Here is a 19299-nt window from a genome sequence, read left to right as displayed (position 1 = left end):
TTAATCATATAGATCTTGTACACATTTTATTAGATTTATACCTAATTATTTCATATTTTTGGTGCTAATGTAAATGGCACTGTGTTTAATTTTTTTTTTTTATTTTACAGTTTTATTCTTGGCCAAACCTAGATGTGTGATTCTGGAGCTAAGACTTACCACTGCCCTCAAAGAGTTTATGATCCTTGGTGGGTGGGGTGAGGGAGCACATTTTACAAATGTGAAAACTGATATTTAGAGAGGCAGAGGAGGAAGGGACACAGGACTGGGTTTCCTGACAACCAGTCCTGAACTCTTTCCTTCTCTCCAGTCCTTTATGTGTATTTTCCTACTATGTTAGGGGTTTACATCTCATTCCATCAGTTGAGCTTTTGATACTAGGGCATCTGTTTAGGAAAACACTGCCAGGTTCTCTGTAAGAGTGGTGTAGAAAGAGATTTCATGACATGATCTATTCCGAGATGACATGCATCGTGGAGAGGCTTCCTGCCCTCCAAGCCCGATGACTTTCTGGGAATCACTGACGTTGTTATAGTTCTCTGATGAGTATCTCTATAGCCACAATCTCCAATTGAAAAACTTTATTATAAACTCTTTCAAATACCCCAGAGTGGCTGTTCATGATACAGGCAAAAAAGATTGTTTCCTATGGTGTAAACTAATGTTGGAGATTTTCCAGGCTAGAAGGAGTAATGATTTCTGGTTCATTTAGTCCTCCCCACAGCAGCACATTTTACAGCTCTAATGGCATTGTGCTTTTAATTTGAAATTCCATTTGTTCATTGCTGATATACAAGAAAGTAGTTGACTTTTGTATATTAACCTTGTATCCTGCAACCTTGCTAGAGTTAATCATTAGTTCAGGAGTTTTTTTCTGTGTAGACAATCATGTTGTCTGTGAACAAAGACAGTTTTATTGCTTCCTTCCCAAACTGTATACCTTTTGTTTCCTTTCATTGTTATTGCATTAGTTGGGACTTCTAGTATGATGCTGAGTAGGAGTCGTGAGCACAGACATCCTTGTCTTATTCCTGGTCTTAGCAGGAAGGCATCTAGGTCCTTACCATTATGTTTAAAATGTTAGCTCTAGTTGAGGAAGTTCCCCTTCATTCCTGGTTTGTTGAGAGATTTTATCATGAATGGATGTTGGATTTTTGTCAAATGCTTTTTTTCTTTTTGCATCGATTGATATGTTCTTACGATTTTTCTTCTTTAGGCTTGTTGATGTAATGCATTATACTAATTGATTTTTTAATGGTGGACCTGCCTTGCATGCCTGAAATAAATCATACTTGGTTATGGCATATAACTCTTTTATACATTGTTGGATTTGATCTGCTAATATTTTGTTGAGGCTTTTTGCAACTGTGCTCATGTGAAATATTGTAGTTTTCTATTCTTGTCTTTGTCTTGTTTTGGTATTAAGATAATGCTAGTCTCATAAAATGAGTTAGGAAATAATCTTTCTGCTTCTATTTTTTGAAAGAGATTGTGGAGAATTGATATAATTTCTTTAAATGTTTGGTAGGATTCACTAGTGATTCCATCTGGGTCTGGTGCTTTCTGTTTTGGAAGGTTATTAGTGATTCAACTTATTTAATAGATATAAGCATATTCACTGATCTGTTTCTCTTTGTGTGAGTTTTGGTAGACTGTATTTTTCAAGGTATTAGTCCATTTCATCTAGGTTATCAAATTTGTGAGCATAGATTTTCTAATAATATTCCTTTATTATCTTTTTAATGTCCATAAGATGAATAGTGATGGTTCCTGTTTCATTTTTGACATTATTAATTTGTATCTTCTCTCTCTTTTTCTTAGTTAACCTGGCTATAGGTTTATTAATTTTATCGATCTGTTAAAAGAACCAACTCTTGGTTTTGTTGATTTATTTTATTAATTTCCTGTCTTCAGTTTCATCGATTTCTGCTCTAATTTTTATTATTTATTTTCTTGTGCTTACTTTGGGTTTAATTTGCCCTTCTTTTCCTAGTTTCCTAAGGTGGAAACTTAGAGGGTTGATTTTAGACCTTTCTTCTTTTCTAATATATGCATTGAATGCTATAAATTTCCCTCTAAGTGCTGGTTTTGCTGCTTCTCACAAATTTTGATTTTAAATTTTCATTTACTTCAAAATGTTTAATTTCTCTTGTGACTTATTCTTTGACCCATGTGTTGTTTAGAAGTGTGTCCTTTAATCTCTAAGTATTTTCGGTTTTTCCAGCTACCTTTCTGTTGTTGATTTCTAGTTTAATTCCATTACGATCTGAGAGCAAACTTTGCATGATTTCTGTTTTTTTTTTAATTGTTAAGGTGTATTTCAGGGCCCAGAATGTCATCTGTCTTTGTGAATGATCCATGTGAGCTTAAGAAGAAAGTGTAAAAAAAAAAAGTGTATTCTGCTGCTGCTGTTAGATGAAGGATTCTATATTTGCCAACTTGATTCAGTTGGTTGATGCTATTTAGTTCAGCTATGTATTTACTGATTTTCTGGTTCTGGATCTGTCCATTTCCAGTAGAGGGCTGTTGAAGTCTCCAACTATAATGGTGGGTTCATCTGTTTCTCTTTGCCATTCTGTCAGTTTTCGCCTCATGTATTTTTATGCTCTGTTGTTAGGCACATACACATTAAGGATTCCTATGGCTTCTTAGAGAATTGACCCGTTTATCATTTTGTAATGTACCTCTTTATCCCTGATAATTTGCCTTGCTCTGAAGTTAGCTTTTTCTGAAATTAATATAGCTACTCTAGCTTCATTTTAATTAGTGTTAGCATGGTTTCTTATAGACAACGTAGTTGGGTGTTGTATTTTTATCCACTATGGCAGTCTCTGCCTTTTAATTGGTATATTTAATAGACTATTGATGTGTAAAGTGATTACTGATATGTTGAGTCCACATTATCTGCCATATTTGTTACTGTTTCCTATTTGTTGCCCTTGTTGTTTTCTTATTTTATCTTCCACTCTTTCTTTGCCTTCTAGTTTTAATTGAACATTTTGTGTGAGTCCATTTTTCCTCCTTTCTTAGCATATTAATCATACTTTTTCCTTTCCTTTTTATCTTTTTACTTTTTTTAGTGGTTGCCCTTATGTTTGCAATATACATTTACAGCTAATCTAAGTCTTCTTTCAAATAACACAATTCTACTTAATGAGTAATAATGCAAGTACCTTATTTTCAGAGTATTCCCACTTCCTCCCTCTGTCCCTTATAATATTCCTGTCTTTCATTTCACTTATCCATAAGATAGCATCACTGAATATTGTTGCTGTTATTATTTTGCACAAACTGTTGTCTGTAGCTCAATTAAGAATTAAAAAATATTTTATTTTACTTTATTCTTTCTCTAGCACTCTTCCTTTCTTTACATAGATATGAGTTTCTGACCTCTATCATTTTTCTTTTTCCTAAAGAATATCTTTTAACATTTCCTGAAAGGCAGGTCTACTGCTGACAAATTACCTCAATTTTTGCTTTTCTGAGAAAAGTCTTTATTTCTCATTCAGTTTTGAAGGATAATTTCTCTGGATTCAGAATTCTTGATCCATGGTTTTTTTCAATACTTCATATTTTTCACTCTTCTCTCTTCTTGATTGCATGGTTTCTGAAGAGAAGTCTGGTGTATTTCTTATCTTTGCTCTTCTATAGGTAAGGTGTTTATTCCTCTGGCTACTTTCAAGACTTTGATTTTCTGCAGTTTGGGTATTATATGCCTAGTTGTAGTATGTATGTATGTATATATTTATCCTCCTTCATGTTCTCTGAGCTTTCTGGACCTGTGGTTTTTATTGCTTCATTATTGCTTCATTATTATTGCTTCAAATATTTCTTTTGCAGCATTTCTTCTTGTTATTGCCGTTATGTGTATGTTACACCTTTTGTAATTGTCCCACAGCTCTTGATATTCTTTTCATTTTTTTCATTCTTCTTTTCTCTTGGCATTTCAGTTTTAGAGGTTTCTATTGACATTTCTTCAAACTTGCTGATCCTTTTCCTCTGCTGTGTTCAGTCTGTTGATGCATCTATCAAAGACATTCTTCACCTTTTTTTTTTACAGCATTTTTCATTTCTAGTATTTCCTTTTGATTTTTTCTTTTAGTTTCCATCTCTCTGTTTACATTACCCATCTGTTCTTGCATGTTGTCCACCTTTTCCAAGGCCCTTAGAATATTAATCATAGTTACTTTAAATTGCTGTTCTGAAAATTCCAACATTCCTTCCACATCTGACTCTGGTTCTGATGCTTGCTCTGTCTCTACATGCTGTTTTTGTTTTTTTTTCCTGGTCTTTTAGTATGCCTTGGAATTTTTTTTGAAAGCTGGACAATGATATACTGGGTAAAAATAACTAAAGTAAATAGGCCTTTAGTGTGAGATTTTATGTTTATCTGGATGGGGGTTAGGATATGTTTACTGTTTGCTGTATCTGTATGTGTCAGAGGCTAAAATTTTCTCTAATGTCTTTGTTTTTGTCCCTCATATGTATTTGGGTTTTGCAGTTCTTATAGTTATATTCTCCTATTGTTATTCATGAGCCCTGTTGATGTGTTAGTAAGGCATGGAGGAAGGGATGTGTTCTATAGTCCTATGATTAGGTTTCAGTCTTTTAGCAAGCCTGTGCCCCCTTGACTGTGAACTTCACAGGTGCTTCTCAGTTTTATTTTCTTTTGTTTTTTCTCCTTTATGTGAGACAGGAAGGCTGGAGGGAGCTAGACTTCAGTTTTCCTTTCCGCTAAGTTGGTTAGGCGTTGGTAAAATAGTTTCTCCTGAGGACCAGCCTTGTAAAAAGAAGAGAATGCCCTGTTCATTTTCCTGCCCCTACCGGAAGCACGAGGGGATTTTTCTCTGGTCTTCACTGGGCCTTTTCGAGTTCTTAACTCTCAAATTTGTCCACACTAAGCCTCTAGCTATTCTTCAATTACAGTTTAGGTTCTCCTACCCTGACACTGGTTCTCAAAGAGGGTTCCGCTAGTGTAAGCTATGATTCTCTGTATCCGCCTGTCTGTCTCCCTAAGTTTGGAGACAGTAGTTTGTCCTGTAATCTGAGTTCTCTGATGGATCTAAGGAGAGTTGTTGATTTTCAGTTTGTTCAGTTTTTTCTCATTGTGAGGATGAGAATGAGAACTTCCAAGCTCCTTATTACATTCTTGACCAGAAATCCTCCTTTAATCTTTACTTGAATATGTGCATCCACCTTTTTTATTACCTTTATCAATGATGACACAGATTTGTTCCTCTGTTCTTTTCACTTCATTTTATTACATACATTCCCTGATGCAAAATGTTATTTATTTTACTACATATTAATTAATCCATTTTGTATGTGTCCATGGTCAGAAATAACTTTGCCTGTCCACCACATCTGGAATGAATATACTATTCTGTGTTATTTTAAAAATCAACCCTAAAAAAACCCATTTGGAATTTATCACAATGTGGTATATGTTGTAATTGTACATTGTTTTCCATTTTGATATCTAGCAATCCCTCAACTATTTACTAAAAAGTGGTTGATCCTTTCCTTATAGTTGTGTTGCTTCTGGTTTATCAGCTATTAAGTTCGTAAAATAGTGCGTGTCCACTGCTAGAATCTCTATTCTTAATCCAGTGCCATAAGGTTTTGATGATTGTTTCTTTGTAGAAGATTAAAATCTGACAGGTTATGTTTGCCATATTTACTTAAGAAAATATATACACTAGTATCCTTGCCTACTTATTCTTCCAGGTAAAGTTCACTATCAATCTTTCAAGTTATCTAAAGGATGCCATAGGGACTCTAGATTAATATATAGTTGTAATACAATTCAGATTGGTGTCTGTTTTGTTCTTACTATATTTAGACTTTCTATCCATGAGCATGATACTTCTTTGTTGATTTATGTCATTCTTTTTTCCTCCTACTTGGATTTTATAAATTTTACAGTAATATTGTGTTTCAAGTGTATGTCTCTATCATAAATAAATTATTGTATTTTCTAGTTCTGTGATAGTACATGGGAATGCAGTTGTTTTTTTGTCTATTTGCCTTATAATTTCTGAATTCATTTATTACCTTTAGTTATTTTTAGTTAATATTTTTAGAGCTGTATAGATATGTATTCATGCAATCCAAACATCAAAATATATTTCTTCCTTTCCTATATGCATTCTTCACTTTTTTCCTCTTAAAGTTTTCTTTTACCATGTTAAATATAACAGGCAACAGGAGGCATCATTATCTTCCTGTATTAAGGGGAATGAGATTTTGCTTCTTGGTTTTAATTTAAATTTTCTGTATCATGTCAAGAAACAAATTTTCCACCTGGAATATTTTTAAAATATTTTAATCTGGAATAAATATAAACTTTTAAAATCTGTTCTTGACATCTATTGAGATAATTATGGCTTTTAAAATTTTATCTGTTAGTCTGATAAATGATGTCGACAATTTCCCTTGTGATATCAGTCTTGTGTTCTTGGAATAAACTCTCCTTATTTATAGTAGGCAAATCTTTCAATGTAATGCTATATTTCAGTTTCTTAAAGTTTATTTTGGTGTTTTACTCATATATTCCAAAGTGAAAGTGATCTATAAAATATGAGTGGTGTCTTTGTCAGGCCTGGCAGGCTCTTGTCCTTGAACTTCAGGGTGCTTCTCTAGCCATCTTATTTGTCACTCTTGAAAGCCTTTCTATCAGAGTGTTACCATATTTGAAGAATCTCTGAGGGAATTCCCTGGTGGTCTAGTGGTTAGGACTTGGCACTTTCACTGCAGGGGCCTGGGTTCGATCCCTGGTTGGGGAACTAAGATCCCACAATCTATGTGGCACAGCCAAAAAAAAAAGAAAGAAAGAAAGAAAGAATTTCTGAGATAAAACCAAAGAAATGCTAAGGGACAATAGCATATTATTGTTTCAATTTTAATTTCTCTGAATTTTTAAAACCCCTTTCCCCGTTTTCTTTAATAAATTATCTACTTACCAATATCTTTTGCCCTTTCATCTGTTGGGATTCAGTTTTAATGATTTGAACAATCTCTTTATATATCAAGGCTATTTCTCCTTTGGAAAAATATTTATAGGAAATATTAGTTTGCTTCACTTCCACTTCCTTCATCTGTCAACACGGTCTCATCTGACTGGTTTGTCCTCTTCCTCCTTCTTACCAGTCATGAGTGTTGCCCAAGTATGGTTTCTCCATTCTGTGTTCTTTCTCTCCTTTAACAATTCTCAAAGAGTGGTCTGTGCTTCCTGAGACCCTGTCATGGGGTCTGCAAAATCAAAACTATTTTCATATTAATATTAAGATTTTCTTTGCCTTTTTCATTCTCATTTTCTCATGAATATGCAGTGGAGTTTTCTAGAGGCTGTATGACAGGTGCTGATGTCATTGCTCTGATGGCTAATGGAATATGTGTCCTCTTAAGGCAGACATTAAAAAGATTTGTGGGAATTCTCTGGTGGTCCAGTGGTTAGGACTCTGAGCTTCCACTGCAGGGGGCCCGGGTTCGAACCCTGGTCAGGTAACTAAGATCTTGCAAGCAGCGTGGTGAGGCCAATAAATAAATAAAAGTAAGAATAAAAAATTTAAAAATCTAAAAAATTAAAAAATAAAAAGATTTGCAAAATGCCTCTCACTAATTTTTTTTGGAAAATATAGATTTTTTTTCCAAAAGTTAACATAAACATATAATGGGATGAGTATTATTATATTTAAATACATTAATAAATATTTATTTTGAACATTTCTGGGGTTTGATTTCTAATTCAGTAAATATCTATAGATAGAACCCCTATAAATACAAGCTCTTTAGGTCCCTCAATAATTTTGAGGACTAAAGGGATCCTGAGACCAAAAAATTTGAGAACTGCTGTTCTCGTACTGCCTGCTCTGAGTTCTGTTTTTTCTCATAACCCCTACTTGTCTGTGAGGATGACTCCCAGATGAAGACCACACTGTGAGAAGAAGCATTGTTACTTCCTCCTGGAACTTTTTACTTGAAATTTTGACAGGTAGAGAAGGTGACTTGGGTTAGGATTGGCCCAAACCTCTGAAATAAGGCACCTCAGAGACTACTGTCCAAGATTTGCATTTCATTTCTGCCTCTCAAAATAAAGCAACTAAAACTGGAATCGGAGTATAATCTAGATTATTTACTGAGCTCTCTTTGTGTCAGGCACTTAGGAATACAGATTTAAGGTACCCTGTCCTCAAGTAGCTCAAAGTATAGTGGGTAGAAAAAGGGTGATTTTATGTATGTGCCAGTTCTTGTCACCTTCAATGTTATACTTAGGATTGACTTAATGTTCTTTCTTTTAAATGATAAGACAATACTTGTATCTTGGTAGGTTGTATAATGCCTCTCTTACCCTTTTTTCCTTTTGCATCCTCCCTTTTCCACATTTGTGGTATCTGGCATATTACGTACATGGAATGCCATGTTCAGGTCAACAGTTATCGTTCTTGAACCAAAATAAGAAATAGAAAAGTTTATTGCTTCTTTGTGTTTGTTAGCATTGGAATATGTGACATACTTTATATTTTTATTTGAAGGGTTGTGTGTATCAGCCTGCCCATTGGTTTATACATTTGCTTTTGCCAAATGGGCTAGTTGAGATGGAGGTATTAATTTGTTTGTACCAACATGTGTTGCTGTCACTAGTTAAACAAGATGCTAGTATGCCATACCACAAATTAGCACCATCCCACCCCATCCCCACCTGGCTCTTTCAGTACAGCTGTTGGGAATATGCACTCCTCCTCCCCTTTTCCCCCTTCTTCCTCCATCCTAAATGACCTACGTTGAAACTGGAAGTGGTGAACTGCCTTCCTAGCCTTTTCATCCTCTCTCTTCCAGTCCACTGCTGCCACACTTACCTCCTAAAGTTATGTTTTTATCATGTTGCTCCTCAAAAACTACAGCGACTCCATTGGCTTCCCAACCATTTGCTCACATACAGCTACCCTGTCCTCTAGTCAAGCACAGATGCCAGCCTCATTCTCATCTCAAGCCTTTGGCCATTTTGTTTCCTGGTCCTCGAATACCTTCTTTCCTCCATGAAGGCTTCTCTAGCTTACAATCTCCCTTCCATTTTCTAAATGCCAGTTTCACTTTTATTCTAGCAGTTTAACACTTAGCTGTTGTATAATTACATTATGTGGAAGTTTCCTCCCCAACTAGATAATAAATTCTTGAGAGCAGTGACAGGGTAACAGATGTTTTTTGTATCCTTAATCCTCTACCCTCATAGTGCAAGGCATAGATTTATTGAGTATTGGCTATGTAAATATGTTGACTGGCTATTAACCATTCCTCCCCAACTAGAATCCTCCTCAATAAGCATTTATTGAATACCTTCTCTGGAACAACACTAGAGTTGTTAAGACCACAAAAATGAGAAGGATACGGTGTAGTCACAAGACTCAAGTGGAAGAGATTATGCAATCAGCATAGATGTCTGAACAAAGGGGGTGTTGAGGAAAAGCTTGTATGAGCTGGCCCGAGATGGATTGAAGGGGATTTCACCAGGCTAAAAAGAGGATGGGGGCTGGGTGGGATTTCAGATAGAATATATGGCCTGAGCAAAGGTATGGAGGTGTTAAAGTACATGGCCTATGTGGAGTATAACAAATCTATGGCAGGAGATAAGTCTGTCTGGGTAGATGGGATCTAGATTTGATAGGGCTCTGAATACCATACAAAGAAATGTAAACTTGACCCAAAAGGCAATGGGGAACCAGCTTATGATTTTAAGCAAGAAGGTGACAAAAGGCACTGAAAGTGTCAGCTATGTAATGCAGATATCAACCAAACATTTTTCCCTATTTGCCCTCCCCCCATAACCCTTCCTTGTATGACGAGCCCTATAGTAATCCACTAGTTGGGATAATAAATCCTGTTACTTTGTTCCTGGTCTACCCTAAATTCTGGCTGACCTCAGGCTTGTGACCATCTAGAGGTTTGATTTATTCCAGATGTGCCATTCTCTGGACTGACATGTCATAGGGAAGCCCCAGAGTGTTATGGAAAGAGCAATAGGCTTGGAGTTCAACTAAATGCAGGATCAAATCTCAACTTGGAGGAACTTTAAATTATTTCCTCATTATTCTGCTGCTTTAACTTTTTGTCTGGAACTTTTTTATATCTGCAAAATAAAACCAACTACTACCAGAATGGATTATCCACGGGCAAAATATCACTTTGAGTTTTACTGATTATGTTCTTTTTCTTTGTTGAACTCCAGTTTGTTGCATCTGTTTTGCTTGATCTGCTTGCTGCTTCTAATTTTCTTTTGTTGACCCTTTATTTCTATGTACTTATTAAGGAAGCACTTTATAACCCAAACACTGAACCAGATATCTATTCCATGAAATGTTTGAAATGAGGCAGCTCAATTTAGCTGGGTTGTTCTGTGTCAGTGGGTTACAGGAAGGAGTTTGTAAGGTCCTAATGGGGAAATGGAAGAGTTTTCCAGCTTCTCCTTTGTTGAGTCTTCATCTTGTAGCGTCATTATTTTGTTTTAATGAATTCCCAGAACAATAGGTACACCTTCTGAAAATATGACTACAGGACATATTCCAAAGCCAAATATAAATTATTTTTGGACTCCCCATACTTTTTCTTCCTATGATTTGTGTGGCTAATGTAGAGTTGCTGAAACTGTGTATTTTAAATCATTTCCTGAATGAAGCACATAACCAGTGAAGAGAGAGGGAAAGGATTCTGCATCATTTTGCAAATTTTCTTGCCTACTTTCAGTGCTAGTCACTGGAATTCACAGGCGTTGGATGAATTTAAACAGAAAATCTCTCAAGTTCTTCTCATCAGCTAAAATGGTGCTCGTTTTCCGTTAAGATTTCTAGAAACCTGGAATACCTACTTTTGAGATTGCTTTTATAGGTTCGTTGAACGTAGTAAATCCCAGAGTTAGACAAATATTAAGTGCAACTATTGACTCTGATGCCACCCACCTACATTTAAAAGGGAAAGTTCATGTGAGGGGTGAGGGCAGGAAACATGCTTTGTTTGGATTTTGTTATTTGTGTTTAGGCTAATGTTATTTCTGCTTGTTTTTCATTTTCATCCTGTTGAGTTTGAAGAAGCAACGGAAGTGTCAAATGGAATTCTTGGGAATTAAGGACTGGAGCTTGAGATAGAGATGAGGGCTAGAGATAGTAGGTTTCCTTAAAGGATAAGATAAAGTAACTTAGAGTAAGGCAGGTAAGGATCTGCTATCTCAGTCAGATCAAGAACAAAATAGAGAGACTAATTTTTTTCTTAAATAAAGATTAAAGACACTTCTTCCTGGATGACAGGAGGGAAGACTGAGAGATTCAGAATTTCCTGTGTGTCGTTGGTAATAGGAAAAACCTGCTAAGGATCCGTGGTAGTCAGGTTAGACTTGGAAGCAGCGGCAGAGTCCGCTTTTTCACCCTCTTGCTTAGAATCATAATTCAGAGGAATTCGTGTAAGTGCATTTTTGCAGGTGGGCTCAGAGAAGGGGCGTGAAGGAAGCAGGATAGAGCAGGAGGAAGAGTCTAGCGAGGATGAAGGATTGGCTGGCAGCGAGGGAGCTGGGCTGAAGATGCAAAGCATGGATTCTTAGTATCCTAGGAAACATTTGATCCACATAGGAAGGTTAGAGGTTTTGTAGCTGAGGGAATGGTTTTATGATAGATAATTTTCTAAATTATTAGTACCTCTGGGTAAATGACCCTACCGTCTCCACCTGACCATATGTCACCATGGAAGCATGGTAATGTTCCTGGAGAACCTGTTGTTTAGATTCATGTCTGCACAGAGTTCAAGCTATTGGTGTATACTAAAGAATGTTGTTGAGAATGTGTTTCTTTTATTTATATTCATCCTTATCCATAAGTGAATGGCAGATTTCCCTTAGAATATCTGTTCTCTTGATTTCAGTCATCACCTTGATGTTGATAACTCCCAAGTCTTTGCCTCTCAATCTTCATCTCATCTGGCCTACCCAGCATCATTTCTGTATCTGTCCCACTATCCCACAATGCTTCATACATAATAGGTGGTTCATAAATGTCACTCATGCTGACCTCCTCCTTCAGGCTGACCTCTTTATCATAAGTGAGATGTTGTGAAATTGAACACATGATTTGGAGCTTACCGTCTTTTAAAAACACTAACTGGGCAAGTTACTTAGTCTCTCTGAGCTTTGGTTTCCTCATCTGCACTAGGAGTGCTAATGCCACAGCTTAGGAACGCTGGAAAAATTAAGTGAAAGCGTTCACTTTAAGCGCATGGCCCAGGGCCTGAAAATTAATTGAAGTCCTGGTAAATGTTGCTTATTTCTCCTTTATGCTCAATGTTTAAAATATTTAATTTAACTGCTGTGATTCCAATTTTTTTAGGCCTAACATTTAATTAATTAATTTTAAATTAATTAATTAATTAACTATGGCTGCTCAGGGTCATCATTGCAGTGCACAGGCTTCTCTAGTTGTGGCGTACGGGCTCTCCAGTTGCAGTATGTGGGATCTTAGTTCCCCGACCAGGGATCAAACCCGGGCTCCCTGCATTGGGAGCACAGAGTCTTAACCACTGGACCACCAGGGAAGTCCCCCTAAAGTTTAATTTAACGTATTTGGTATTTACCACATTCTTGCACATAATTCTGATAACCCAGAGTAAGAAGTTTCTTAAAAGAGTATTATTTAGGGCTTCCCTGGTGGTGCAGTGGTTAAGAATCCGCCTGCCAATGCAGGGGACACGGGTTCGAGCCCTGGTCCGGGAAGATCCCACGTGCCATAGAGCAGCTAAGCCTGTGCACCACAACTACTGAGCCTGTGTCTGGAGCCCGTGAGCCACAACTACCGAGCCCGCTTGCCACAACTTCTGAAGCCCGCGCGCCTGAAGCCCGTGCTCCAGAACAAGAGAAGCCACCACAATGAGAAGCCCACACACCACGATGAAGAGGCACCCCCGCTCACTGCAACTAGAGAAAGCCTGCACACAGCAACAAAGACCCAATGCAGCCAAAAATAAAATGAATGAATGAAATTTAAAAAAATAGTATTATTTGCCTAATCGAATAGAACTTTGCTGGCTATGAAACTTGATCAAGATTTCATCAAAAACTGGGGTGATGGTGGTGCAGGGCTAGATAAAGTTGGCTGTAATGCTGTTTTTTTTTTAAATGATCAATATACTAAGATTTTTTTGAATAAAATTTTATGATCTGAAGATTCCCACTTGGGATGTGGAAAGTGTTTCATCTTTAATATTAAATTCTTGAGCAGAGAACAACATTGAACAGCACAGTATGCCTCTTTTTCCCAGTATTTCTGTGCATCTATATTGTGTTAAGAACTCTGGGAGAGCCGGAGGCATAAAATAATATTTTTCCACTCCCAGATGGCTAGCACATTTCTGAATACTGCTGTCTAGTTTTTATTTCAGATTTTTATTGTGAACTCCCATGAGTTTTGTATGCATGTCCTCATTTGATTTGCTTATTTGCAATGGTTCTCAAAAAACCAATATCAACTACATTGTAAGGGTAGTGGTATGTTATATCTGGAGGGTAACTGACTATGCTAAGTAGTTTGTGTGTCTATACTGTCAAAATAAGAGCATGAAAGAGGACATACGAATAAGTGGTAACCCAAAAGGTGAAAACTACCCAGATGTCCATCAACTGATAAATGGATAAATAAAATGTGGTATATCCATACAATGGGTGTTATTCAGTTCTAAAAAGGAATGTCATACTGATACATGCTACAGCATGGATGAGCCTTGAGAAAATTATGAGAAGTGAAAGAAGCCAGACACAAAAGCCCACATCTTATATGATTACATTTATATGAAATATCCAGAATCAGCAAATCACAGACACAGAAAGAGAATAGAGGTTATAAGGGGCTGGGGTGGGAGGGAGATGGGGAGTTATGTTTACTGGGTAGCAAGTTTCTGTTTGAGATAATGAAAAATTTCTGGAAATGGATAGTGATGATTGCACATCATTGTAAATGTGCTAAATGCTACTGAATTGCCAGTTTAAAATGGTTTAAATGGTAAATTTTATGTTATGTGTATTTACCACAATAAAAAAAGAATAAGTGGTAAGGGGCTTGGAAATCATTGTAATAAGCCTCCTGTTTTTTTTTCTGTACAGGAGCCATGGATAACAGAGGCTTTCAGCAGGGGAGTTTCAATAGCTTCCAGAGCAGCTCCAGTGATGAGGACTTGATGGACATACCAGGGACAGCTATGGATTTCTCCATGAGAGATGATGTTCCTCCCTTAGATGGAGAAATAGAAGGTATCATTACTGCTGATGACAATTTATCTTTTTAAAAATTATTTCCAATGTACATACAATAACATTTATTTATCTCCTGGCACACAGTCCTATGAATTTTAACACATGTGTAGATACTTGTAATCACCACCACTGACAGGATAAGAACAGTTCAACACCCCCAAAGCATTCCTTCTTATTACCCTTTGCAGTCAGTCCTCCCTGACCCCCAAGCCCTGGTAACCACTGATTTGTTCTCTGTCCCATAGTTTTTCCTTTCTGAGAATGTCATATACATGGAGTCACATAGTTTCAACTTTTGAGACTGACTTCATTCACTCAGCTTAATGCCTTGGAGATTCATTTAAGTTGTTCATTCCTTTCTCTTGCTGAGTAGTATACCCCGGAGTGGGATCACTGGATTGTGTGATAAATGTATGCTGAACTTTGTAAGTAACTGCCAAACCATTTTTCAGAGTGGCTGTACCATTTTGCATCTGAACTAGCCATGTATGGTAGTTCTTCCACTTGTTCTGCTCTTAGTATTTTCAGTAATTTTAATTTTAACCGTTCTAACAGCTATGTAGTGTTATCTCATCATGGTTTTAATTTCATTTCCCTAACGGTTTATGATGTTGAACATCATTTCATGTGCTCATCTGCCAACCTTATATCCTCTTCGATGAAGTGTCTGTTCAAATCCTTTCCCCTTTTTATAATTGTTTTCTTATTATCTGGAATATATTTATAAAATGAGAATTCCCCTTATCTATTATTTGGTTATGCAGTAACATCATTCTCTTCATTGGCTGCATACAATTTCATGGTATAGCTGTACCATAGTTTACTTAACCAAGCTTCTATTGTTGCACATTTCAGTTGCTTCCAATCTCTTGCTATTACAAACAATGCCACAATGGACAAACATGTGCGTGTGTGTGTGTGTGTGTGTGTATCTTTTAAGTGTATGAGAGCATTTCTGTAGCATGAGTGTGTAAGAGTGCTTATTTCCCCTTTCACCAGCCTTGCTGGTGCTAAATATTATAATTCTTTTTTCATCTTTACAATATGATAAATAAATACATCCCTATTATTGTTTTAATTTTCAATTTTTAAAATTAATGAGCTTGAGCATATTTTCATGTTTATTAACCATTTAAATTTCTTTTTCTGGGGAATTCCCTGGTGGTCCAGTGGTTAGGACTTTGCACTGTCACTGCCGAGGGCTTGAGTTCAATCCCTGGTCAGGGAACTAAAACCCCACAAGCTGTGCTGTCTGGCCAAAAAAAATTCTTTTTCTGGAAGTTTCCTGTTCATATGATGTTCCTATTTTTCTAATGGGCTGATTATCTTTTCTTATTTTCTCTCACACTTTTTTTTTGTTGTTGCGGTATGCAGGCCTCTCACTGTTGTGGCCTCTACCATTGCAGAGCACAGGCTCCGGACGCGCAGGCTCAGCGGCCATGGCTCACGGGCCCAGCCGCTCCACGGCATGTGGGATCTTCCCGGACCGGGGCACGAACCCGTGTCCCCTGCATCGGCAGGCGGACTCTCAACCACTGTGCCACCAGGGAAGCCCTTTTCTTATTTTTTTATAAGAGCCCTTTATATTATTATTATTAATCTTTTGTCTAATGTAGGTTGAATATGTATATTTTCTATTTCTGGTTTGCTTTTGTTAACTTTGTTTTTTTAATCTACAAATATTTTAAAATTTTTGTATTAGCTAGGTATATAACCCTTTTATGACTTCTGAGTTTCTTGTTGTAATTAGAAAGGACTGTATCACTTTAAGATTAAATTTATATACTTTATTGTCTGGTTCTTTAAGTGATTGGGATTGCCATTCTCAAAGTGAAATCAGGGGACAAGAAACTACTGTCAGAATTCATTATTTAGCAAATTTGTATTAAGGGCCTATGACATTACAGATATTTTGCTAGGTTCTGGGAATTAGCAAGGCTTTAAGGCACCATCCCTGCCTTCATGAAGTTGATTCTAGCTAGCCTAACAGACACATGAGTACTTATGATAGTACCTACCTACCTACCTACCTCTTAAGAGTTGTTTTCAGGATTAAATGAGATAATAACATATAAAGTGCTTATGTACCCAGCATAGAGTTAATGCTCAATAAAATGTTAGCTATCATAATCATCAGCATTATTATGTCTATTATAACCCTATATTACAAGGACTTAGCAGAGGACGCATTCTCTCTCTCTCTCTCTCTCTCTCTTTCTCTCTCTCTCTCTCTCTCTCTGTGTGTGTGTGTGTGTGTGTGTGTGTGTGTGTGTGTGTGTGTGTGTAGGATTGGAAAAAATTTCACAGAAAAGGTGTGTTTGAGAAGGGCCTTGAAAGGTAAATTATTTGGTAGGAGGAAGAGCATTTGAGGCAGAAAGCAAGCTTTTACAGAGATAGCAACAGGCATAATATACAGAGGTATAAAAAGACAGACTATAAGCCCAAATAAGTAAATTGGGGCCTGAATGTCATGCTGAGAAGTTTGAATTAACCTTATTGTCACTGTGAGGACAAAACTCCTTCACATACTCATTCAACAAATACTTTTCGAGCACCTGGTATGAACCAGGTACTGCTATAGGCACCGGGAATACAGTGGCAGGATTAACATAGATAAGATGCAAGCTGATCTGGAATTTAGATCTAGTTGGGTAAATAAACAGATTCTCTAGTTAATTACACATTGTGATAAGTTTGAGGATGGAAATAAACTGAATGATAATAGATGATAACTGGGGAATACCACAATAGTTGGAAAGGTCAGGGAAGGCTCCTCTGAGGGGAGGTGCCCAACTTGGGATGAATATACAGGTAAGAAAACCACAGGTTCAAAAGGATAACAAGAAATTTGCCTGGTAAAGGTACCTCAGGGCAGTGACAGTAGAAGAGAGCCCCTGAATTTAAAGTTCATAAAAGAAAGGTACTCATGGTTTGGTATTTAGTGGGTTTTCCTATTTGCCTACTAATATAAAAGGGACATGTGTGTGTCATGTCCATTTATGAGTACTTACAACCACAGTGAGTCAGTCATACCAATTACTGGCTCTAGTGAAGTGGTCAGTTAGGGTATCCATTAGCTTAAACTGGCTACCTCTACTTAAGCCTTCTGGCTAAACCAGAGTGGTTTAGCATAGTTACCATCATTGCTTCTAATGAAAAATGATTTCATATGGCATCTGTATGACCAAAGTAGTTTTTCTGTGTTCACGTTGCTCTGGGTAGGTGATTGGGGCAAGTATCCATTATTCCTATTTAATAAACTAGAAAACTGAGGCAGACAAGATTTTGACATTGCTTATGATTGTGGAATATAGTTTTAGGTGAGTAGTCCTTCATCACTTATCACTAGCCTTTACAGGAGAATTACTACTTGTGGCTTCCAATGTCTGACCGTATAATAATGAGGCTGTTTTCCATGAGCCACACACAAAAATCAGTCCACTTACAATACTCCGTAGTGTTATAATTTTCTTGCTTTGCTTTTTAATTGTTCTTATTTTATTTAATGTTTTCACATGGGATTTCCTAGTGAACACAACAACAGAAAAAAAAGGTCATAAAGTCCTTGGTATTTGGTGGTGAAACTGTGCATAAAATATTACACTTTGTACCAGGCACAATGGCACGTACTAAAAAGATTAGTTAAAAGGAGCTTGAAAGGCAGTAGAAGTGGTCCTTGTTTTCCAGATGGCTGGAGTGATTGATTTATGAGTAATGAATAAATAAATTATGCATGTCATGGTTAAATGCATCTGAGGTAGTGTTATAGTAGTCTGTAAATTAGAAGAAACATAAACACAGAGATCTGAAAGAAGGGGAGGAGGAGGCAAATAGAAAAAGGGTTTGAGTAACAGGAAGAAATTCAGAGCTATTCTCATAGTCCATCTGTTCTCACTTGCCTGCCTCCGCAGCCTGGAACTCCTGGTCAGCAATTCAGCGATTCATTCATTTATGGAACACCCAGATACGAACTGTGTTGTTTTGGTAACGTTCTTCGATTCTCTTTTCCCCCTCGCTTCCTTGTCTTTCTACCTAGCATGCCTTGCTGCTACTCCCTAACTGTAGAATGAGGAGACATTCCTGGCAGAAAGAGCAGCACAGGTAAAGGCACATAGCAGCATGAGAGAGCGTCCTCTGCTCAAGAAACAGAGTCTGTATGTCTGAGGCCTGAGACTCCAAGGGTGGGGATGGTGAGAGTTGGAGCAGGATATAGGCTGGGTGATCTAGTTAGAAATCTAGGTGGGGTCCAGATTGTCTGTGCTTTTGGACCTCATCTTGTAACCAAGGAGTCACCAAATGATTTAAAAGCAGAGGAATGATGTGATCAGATTGGTGTTTTAGAGAATTATGGCAGTGTGGAAGATAGGTTCAGGGGAAGAGTATGCTGGAGACTGGAAGACCAGTTAAACTGTTAGTTTTGAACAATCTAGGCAAAAGAGCAAAGGCCTGAATTAAGACAGCAGGAAATGGAGAGGGGGAAAGAATAAGTTCTGGAGAAATTTCAGAGTGGGGATCAATAGGACCAATTAGACATGGAGAATAAACCAGAAGAGACACAGATGACTTCAAAGCCCAGGTGGAGTATGAGCAGGCCATTTCCCGCTCACGTGTGAGAACATGCCCAGACCACCCCTGCCAGCCTCAGCATAACCTCCCGATGTCCCAGGGAAGGGAAAAATCTTTTAAAATGAAAAACATGACAGTGCATGAAATCCACCATGGAAGCTGTGAAACAGTTCTGTTTGTTCTGCCCCGCTGTAAAGGAAGATCATAGTATTCCTTCAGAGAGAAACAGAAAACATCTTAGGCTTCAGCTCATGGAGAATCCTCCCTTCATCATCTCAGTTAGGCTCTCCCAAACTGACTCATTTGTGTGGATGGTGCCAGGAGGAGAAGGAAAGGGAATTTGGGAACCGTCACCCTCATAATATTCAAACTTCCCTAAACGCTTAGCCTAGGAGAATGGCAATTGTTATCGCTGCTTTTTGAGCTTGAAAAAAAGAAAAAGTAGCCCTTAT

The 19299-nt window shown here is 37.3% G+C and overlaps 1 protein-coding gene across 1 annotated transcript in view; it reads left to right on the top strand.

Moving 5' to 3' along the window:
* The window catches only part of CLCN5 (chloride voltage-gated channel 5), a 160267-nt gene that overhangs the window by 99596 nt on the left and 41372 nt on the right, over positions 1–19299 (top strand). The window contains exon 4 of the mRNA XM_060136931.1: positions 14132–14278. Within this exon, the coding sequence (XP_059992914.1) occupies positions 14132–14278 (147 nt within the window). The remainder of the gene's footprint in view (positions 1–14131; positions 14279–19299) is intronic.

Source organism: Lagenorhynchus albirostris, chromosome X (genome assembly GCF_949774975.1).
Source record: "Lagenorhynchus albirostris chromosome X, mLagAlb1.1, whole genome shotgun sequence".
NCBI classification, from domain to species: Eukaryota; Metazoa; Chordata; class Mammalia; order Artiodactyla; family Delphinidae; genus Lagenorhynchus; species Lagenorhynchus albirostris.
The sequence above is the reverse complement of the archived record's forward strand: the minus strand, read 5'-3'. Positions and strand labels throughout refer to the sequence as shown.